Below are 8,657 nucleotides of genomic sequence, written 5' to 3'. Positions count from 1 at the left end.
AAAAAAAAAAAAAAAAAAAAAAAAAAAGGTAGAGAATATAATTCTATTTCTAAATATTAATAATAATATCTCAAAATAATTTTTTAATACAAACGAGAACAAAATTGGTTTGTTTTCTTCTTATTTTTTCATTTTATACGTTTAAATTTAATTTTACTCTTTTTTTTTCTTCTGTTTATTTTTTTATTTTTTTTTTTTTACAACCATTAAAATATTTTTCAGATTTATGCTAAAATAATTTTATATATATAATATAATATGTTTTATATATTTTGTTTTTGTATTTTTTTTCTTCAAAGAGAAATATAATAAAACAAATATTATTATTTAATACAAAGTGGGCCCACATTTTGTTCTCCTTTTCTTTTTTACTTTTGTATTTCTTTTTTTTTTTTTCCTAATTAAAAATTAAAAGAAATATTAAAAAAAAAAATCCATATAAAAAAATGCAAACCCGTAAATATAATAAGATGTTGTCAAAAGTTGAAATGAAACAATTTATATACATTCTTTTTTTCCTTTGGTAATAAAAAAAAATAAAATAAAATAAAATAATAATAAAATAATAATAAAATAATAATAATAATATATATATAAATATATAAATATTATATGTAAATATAAATACATATATATAAATATATATTTTTCAAAATAATTATGTACCAACATTCTTTTTAATTTTTCCAACAAATATTAAATGAATGATTTATATTAGTGGAAAAAAATTAAACGAAATAAAATATTCTTTGAGTTTTATGTCTCATATACTTGAAAATATATATATATATATATATATATATATATATATATATTTATATTTATATTTATTTATATATTTATTTAATTTCTCTTTCTATAGCTTATATCTTAATACGTTCAACTATAAATATACCAACTCATACGAAGGGAACAGTTTCAGGAAGTTATCTGAACCAGTTGTAGAAGAACAGGATTTAAAAAAAACAAATGCAGAGTCATCACATATAGAACCAACAACTTCACAAAAATCACATGAACAAGAACTAAAGACACCATCATTAAATGTAGAAGAAACCCAATCAAACAAAGTAAGTAATAAAATTTATAACTTCCCTATACCATCCGCAGAAGGTACAGTATCAAAAGAATTTAAAAAACAACCAAAAACTGAATATGAAAAAAAATTATTTGAAGAATGGCAACACTTAAATATGTTTGAACATTCTAATTGGGTAAACATAACAGTACAAAGTTGTCAGGTTTTAGTACAAGGATTAACATCATTAGATGATTATGATGCTAAATTTAAAAGTTGGTCTGCTATGGTAGAACTCTTAGGAGAATTCCGTATGACTTTATTTAACGAAAGTAATAATATTTTCGAAGCACTATTAAATGAATTAAGAGAAGCAAGAAAAGAAAATCCAAATGAAAACTTAACACCAGAAGAAGAAGAAAAATGGGATATAATAAAACAAACTAAGCTAGAAAAAGATATTGAATGGAAAATTTATCAAATATTAACATGGAAATATTGGAATCTAAAAGAATTCCCAGGTGTTGATATTCCTGATCCTAGTGTACCCTCTCTAGATTTTGATGCCACATATGATGTTCTTGGGGATCTTCTTGAAGATGACGAAGATGATGAAGATATGGCTGAACCAAGTACAAGTTCTTCATTAAAAAAATAAAATAAATAAAAATAAAAATAAATAAATAAATAAATAAATAAATGTCTTCTAAAAATAAATAAATTTCTTCATATAAATATTCAATTTTCATGATTAAAGGAATTATTCTTACAAAAAAAAAATAAAATAAAATAAAAAAAAAATGAAAAAAAAATAGTTATAAAAACACATATTATATATATATATATATATATATATATAATATATAAAAGAAACATCCCTTTAATATATTCAAAAAAAAAAAATCTGACCGTCTTATAAATTGTTAAAAATTATGAAAATTTTGAAAAATTATTAAAAAATATAAATTTTGTATAGTATACTTTTGTTTTTGTTTTCTTTTTTTTTGAAATTTGTATTATTTATTTTATTTATGCATTCTCATATGTTATTATATTTCACAGTCTATATTTTATTTTTAATATTAATTAAATAGGAAGAACAAAAAGTTACACATTTATATGATATAATTCAAATACATGGAATATTTTCCCAATTTTTATATATATTAATGTTATGACATTTAATGGAACTTGTTTCATATATTGTAAAATATATATAAAGCTACATATAATTTAATGGTGATGTCATACGTAGCAATATATAAATATATATATATATATATATATATATATATATATATATGAACGTATATTCATTTTATGTGCTCAATTTCGTAGTTTACATAATTAAAATATTCATATTTTTTTTTTTTCTTCCCTTTTTAATATTTGATATATTTATTTTAAATGTCGTTATTTCTTTCATTTTCAATATGCATAAATAAAATTTTGTCATTTCGATATTTATAACTTTAATATAATCTTAAAATGAAAAAAAATAAACAATATAAAATACATACATACATACATACATACATACATATATATATATATATATATATATATATATATATATATATATATAGAACAAAAAAAATAAAATATATAGTTGAAATATTAAAAATGTAAAATAAATTATCTCATTGTAAAAATAAATTTATCTCTTAGTAACGATATATTTTATTAAAATATTTGAAAATATATTTATAAATAACTGTATATTTTTTAATTTAAATAAATAAATGTTAATATAAATAAATATATATTATATATATATATATATATTAATATTATTTTATAGAAAGATTTCTTTTCCACAGAATTCCCACATATATATAATAAAATATTATATATATATATATATATATATATATATATATATTATATATCATTACTATTAATTTCATATTCTCCTAAGCTTTTAAACGGCTTATAATCTAGGAATATATATATATATATTTCTTTAACATGGCTCAAATTCCTCAATATATTAATTTTGCATGTATATAATAATTTTATTAATATATAGAAGAAAATCATAATAATATTAATTGTACATATAATAATTCTTTTTTCTTTTCTTTTTCATTTTCCGGCTTATATATATGTGAAATTAAATATATATATATATATATATATATATTCTTATTGTGCATAAAATTTTGAATTATTTGCGGATAATATATATTACTCTAAGGAAAATATATATATATATATATATATACAAAAATATTAAAAAAAATAAAGGAAAAAAATGTACACAACGTTTTCATAATATATAAAAAAAAATAGTTTATTTTAATTTTAATTTTTTTTTTATTATATCGTTGCTAAAATAATGGAATAAATTAAAATTAAGCGTATTAACAAAAAAAAAAAAATATATATATATATAATAAAATAAGAGATAATAATTCATTTGTATTTCTAAAATCTATATTATTATATAATATTATGTAAAAAAAAATTATAAGTTCAATTTTCTTATACATAATATTTAAATAATTATATTATTATATTTTTATATGGAACATAAATTCATGATGATTATATAATAGAAAAATAAATTTATATAAAATAATAATAGTAACATATATATATATATATATTTATTTATTTATTTATATATTTATTAATTTATACTTTCATTTTTTTTTCTTTTTTATTATTCACATAATATAATATTAACTATATCAATATATTTTACTTATTTGTTTTTGTTATTTCTATTTGTTTTAGATGTGTGGAATAATTTTTCCATAAATTTGTGAAAAGATTATATTAATTTAAATAAGATTTTATTTAATATATATATATATATATTAATTTTATATATATATTTTTTTTCTTTGTGTATATTTCTCTAAATGAAAAAAAAAAAATAATTGTATAATAAGATTTGTTGTTCCTTTTTTACAAGTTCTATATATATATATATTTTTCCAAGATTTATATTTAAGAATATATAGCATTTTTGTTGTATTTTCATTTTCTACCATAGAAAAAAAAAAAAGTAATTAATTATAAATTGATATGTGTAAATATATATAAATATATATATTTATATATATATATATATATATATATATATATATATATACCTAATGTATATTTTTTATTTTATTTTGTTATTGTATTTGTTTATATATATATTTATTTATTATAATAAAATTTTAATTTACCCTATTAATATATTTAATATATTAAAAAGTGATACTACTTTTAAAAATAATACATCACTTAAATATACAAAAAATAAAATTTCCGATTTCCTAATCTTTTCATCAAATCTACAATACAATAGTAAAAATATGTTAACTGTTATTTTAAAAATATTAGTTGTGTCTCTTTTAATATGGAAATTGAGTTATTCCAACGATACCAGGTATATTTACGTGGAAAAATTAAATGTAGAATTTTAATATGACACGTATTATGAAGACTTATCCTTTTTTTTTTTTTTTTTTTTTTTATATCCCCTCCCCCCCAAAAAAAAATAAATATATATATATATATATATATTTATTTATTTATTTATTTATTTATATACATATTTTATTAATATCTTTTTCATATATTTTCATTTCTTCTGATGTGTAGGCAACTTGACAGCTTTTCTTCAATACAAAAAAATATTTTATCCTATGATATGCTTATCATAAGAAATGAGAGGATTTTATCTGAACATGACGAAAATGATTGGAGAAATGAATTTTCTGTCGTTCTTAATCTTAAAAATATTCCACAAGAACAACAATTAGGAGAACAACAAGAACCAGAATATATTTATCAATTGAACGATTTATGTAAAAGGGCATCGGAATATTGGAAAAATGCTATAAGCGATATGGAAGAAGAATATAAAGAACATACAAAACATATGGATCAAAATTGGACTAAGGATATGTGGAATCGTGAATGGGTAAAATATTTAAGAAGAGTTTATGGGCATATATTATCTGATATAAATGATCCTAGTCTTACTTTAGTTGATAAAGAATATATTGTAAATATATGGATAACTTGGACCAGGAAGGATTTCAGATTTTTCTTAGAATATACTAAGGAATCATGGGAAGACCAAGAAGAGATACCTAATTAAATATTTTATACCAAAAAATAAAAAATAAAATGATATATATATATATTATATATTTATTTATTTTTTTCAATATTGATATAGTGATTAAGTTATAAGAATTTACAATTAATCAAAAAAATTATATATATAAAGTATATTTAAAGGATAAATTATATATTTATATATTTCAAATATAATTAAATAATAATTTATAAATATATATATATATATATATGTTTATATTTTGAACAGAAACAATAAAACTATGGCGTTTTTTCTAGAAAAAAACAACTCATTTTTCTGTATATATATGTGCATGAATATATATATAAATAATATATATATGTGTGTCCTTGTTTTTTCATATTCTTCATTTTTTTTTCTATATTTTTCTTCCTTTCTTTCTTTTTTCTTTTTTTTTTTTTTCTATATAAACTAAAAATACCATATTCAGAAATACATATCATTTTACATTTCATTTCCATAAATATATAATTTTATATGTGTTTGGTAGAATTACTCAAATGAATAATTAAAATCAAAAGTTTACAATTTTATATAATACTTATAACATACAATATGCAACTACAAAATATTATTGGTCATATTAAAAAAAAAAAGAAAAAATACTAACGTGAAGGTGTACATATATATATATATATATATATATATATATATATATATATATATATTATTAATATTTTTTTATTTTCAATTTTTGTCCTTTTAGTTTTTCATTTCCATATAACTTGGAAATGTTCAAGACTTTTAATATAATTATAAAAGATGTATAAAAATTATTTTTCTTTTTACATCTTAAAATGTTTTATATTATATGTATATTAAAAAAAAATAAAAATGATAGATACATGTATATATATATATATATATATATATATATATATATATATATATATGTATGTATGTATGTACTAATATATTTTCCTATTAAATCTTCTGAATATATATATATAAATATTACAGCTGAATTCCTAGAACACTTCTATCAAAATGAGGATTTTAAAAGTATTAACCCTTTTAGTATTTCTATTGTGCATCAATGTTTTCTCACCATGTTACACAAAGAATGGATTCCTTTCCAGGATTAAGGACCGATTTACTAAGTTTGAGAAAAAAATGAAGAATAAGGAAAACAAGAAAAAACTTCTTATGTCTGCATCAATTCTAGGATTAGCTCTTCTAACTAATCTAATAGCTGGTTTTGCTTACTACAATTACAGAAAAAACCGAACAAATCAAGCTCCTGAATTTCCTCAAGAAGAATCAAGAAGAAGAGCAAAAGAAACAAAGGAAATAATTGATGAAATTAATATTAGATCAGAAAAACAAATGGCAAAGAATTTTAGAATGGGAAATGAAATAATACCAAGATTAAAAGAAGTTATGACATCTATTGAAAATGAAGGTAAGAAAAAAAATTTAGATCTTACTCAAGATGATATTGCTGATATGTCTTATTTCATATTTAAAAATTTATTCCATCTTTCCGAAACATGGAAAAAAAATCCCACCTTAATTCCAATAGATTAATCATTCTATTTAAAAATAAAAAAAATGTGATATTATATAATATGTTCCATGGGATAAACATATATGGACATATATATAACAAGCACATACACATATATATATATATATATATTATTATTTATAAATAATTTTCATTTTCTCTTACTATATGTGTGTCTTATAATTAATATAATAATATTATAAATAATTTTATTTTTCATCATCATTATTATTATTTTATAAATTTTGTATATTACTTATATTTCTATCAATTCATAAATGTTCGTATTTTTTGTTATCTAATATTAAAAAGAATTTTTCCTTCAATGAAAAAAAAAAAAAAATTATATCCGTGTATAAAATAATATTATTTAGAAAATTTATAGACAATTTGATATATATATATATATATATATATATATATATATATATATTTATATATATGTACTATTAATTTTATAAATATATATATATATATATATATATATATATTTATTTATTTTCATTTTTATTTCAAAAAGAAAAAACACATAGAAACCGTTCGAAATAAATAGTAACATATATGTAAGAAGAATAATTCATAAAAATAAAAAATAAGTAAATAAATATTTTTAGTTTTCATATTTTTATTTTTTCATTTAATATATTTAGATTTATAAATAAAATATTTTTATATTTTAGAAGAACTTCACTTTAATATATCACATTCATACATAAAAAAAAAAAAAAAAGAAAGAAAAAAAAAATAGTTATATATATATTCATAATTAAATTATATTATAATTATATATATAAGGTGAAATTATAAAAGAATTAATCTATCATATCAATTTTATTTTTATATTCTAAATATTAACAAAATCAAAAATTTCCCTGTATTTTTATTTTTTATTTGTTTAAATAGTAAAAAAAAAAAAAATAATTAAAATAATATCATTCTTACCTAAATTTTGAACACATAAAATATTATTGCTCCAAATATTTATTATAATAAATGATAATATTTTATAATTATAATTTTTTATTGTTTTTATTTCATTGTGCTATTCCCACCAAAAAAAAAAAAAAAAAAAATACATATATATATATATATATATATATATATTATTAAGTATAATATTTATATATTTATAAATATTATTATTGTATAAGTATATTTTAATGAAAACATATAAATATATAAAATTAGGAAATTAATTTTAGCCTTTATCCAAAATTTTGTATATATATATATATAATTGAGTAATATTAATTTTTTCCTATTTTCTTGTATTATATGATAAAAAGCATTCAATAAAAAAAGAATTATAAAAATAATGGCATATATATTTCTTCTTTTCTTTTTATTGTATTATATATGTAAAAAAATACATGTAAGTATTTTTTTTATTCAAATATTCTTTCATATATATATATATATATATATATATATATATATAATATATATATTTTCTTCTTTTTTATTGCACCTTCTACCCCTATGAACGTCCCTATAACGACATATATAATAGATATATTCAGTTACTATAATAATATAAATATATAACCAGAAATTTATGGTTAAACAGTACATATATAAAAAATAAAATAATAATAATAAATATATAAGAGGAGGATACTTTTTTTTTTTTATTATTATTATAATAAAAATACATTTCTTTTTTTTTGTCATTTTTTACATTGTATTATTTTTATAGAATATTCTATAAATAAATAGATGTATTTATATACAACAAAAAAAAAAAAATAAATAAATAAATATTATTTTATAAAAATACACAACATACATTTCGTTATATTATATAAAAATAATATTTATGTTACCCACATATAGGCAGAAAAAAAAATAAAAATAATAATAAATAAATTAAAAGTATTATTAATTAAAAAAAAATACGTACAATTAAATAAAAAATAATAAATAAAAAAATTAGAAAAATTCAAATATTAAAAAAGAAAAAGAAAATGCATTAAAATAAAAAGGAATACTAATGAAAAAAATATAATATATGAATTTTAATGGGGTAC

The 8,657-nt window shown here is 16.6% G+C and overlaps 3 protein-coding genes across 3 annotated transcripts; all 3 read left to right on the top strand.

Annotated features, from left to right (window-relative positions):
- Positions 1-446: 446 nt before the first annotated feature.
- PRSY57_0934400 (ring-exported protein 3) lies at positions 447-1,676 on the top strand (the record flags this gene model as incomplete). Its single annotated transcript, XM_012907581.2, has 2 exons — positions 447-523; positions 863-1,676. 2 exons carry the CDS (start codon positions 447-449, stop codon positions 1,674-1,676), a joined length of 891 nt encoding a protein of 296 aa, XP_012763035.2.
- Positions 1,677-4,329: 2,653 nt separating this feature from the next.
- On the top strand, positions 4,330-5,120 carry PRSY57_0934300 (exported protein (hyp11); the record flags this gene model as incomplete). The annotated part of the gene is made up of 2 exons (XM_012907580.2): positions 4,330-4,403; positions 4,619-5,120. The coding sequence occupies 2 exons, from the start codon at positions 4,330-4,332 to the stop codon at positions 5,118-5,120; spliced, it is 576 nt and encodes a 191-aa protein (XP_012763034.2).
- A 990-nt stretch (positions 5,121-6,110) lies between these two features.
- Positions 6,111-6,650, top strand: PRSY57_0934200 (early transcribed membrane protein; the record flags this gene model as incomplete). The annotated part of the gene is made up of 1 exon (XM_012907579.2): positions 6,111-6,650. The coding sequence occupies one exon, from the start codon at positions 6,111-6,113 to the stop codon at positions 6,648-6,650; it is 540 nt and encodes a 179-aa protein (XP_012763033.1).
- Positions 6,651-8,657: the final 2,007 nt, after the last annotated feature.

The sequence above is a fragment of the Plasmodium reichenowi genome, chromosome 9 (assembly GCF_001601855.1).
Source record: "Plasmodium reichenowi strain SY57 chromosome 9, whole genome shotgun sequence".
In the NCBI taxonomy this organism is placed as follows: domain Eukaryota; phylum Apicomplexa; class Aconoidasida; order Haemosporida; family Plasmodiidae; genus Plasmodium; species Plasmodium reichenowi.
This window is presented reverse-complemented; position numbering and strand designations above follow the sequence as displayed.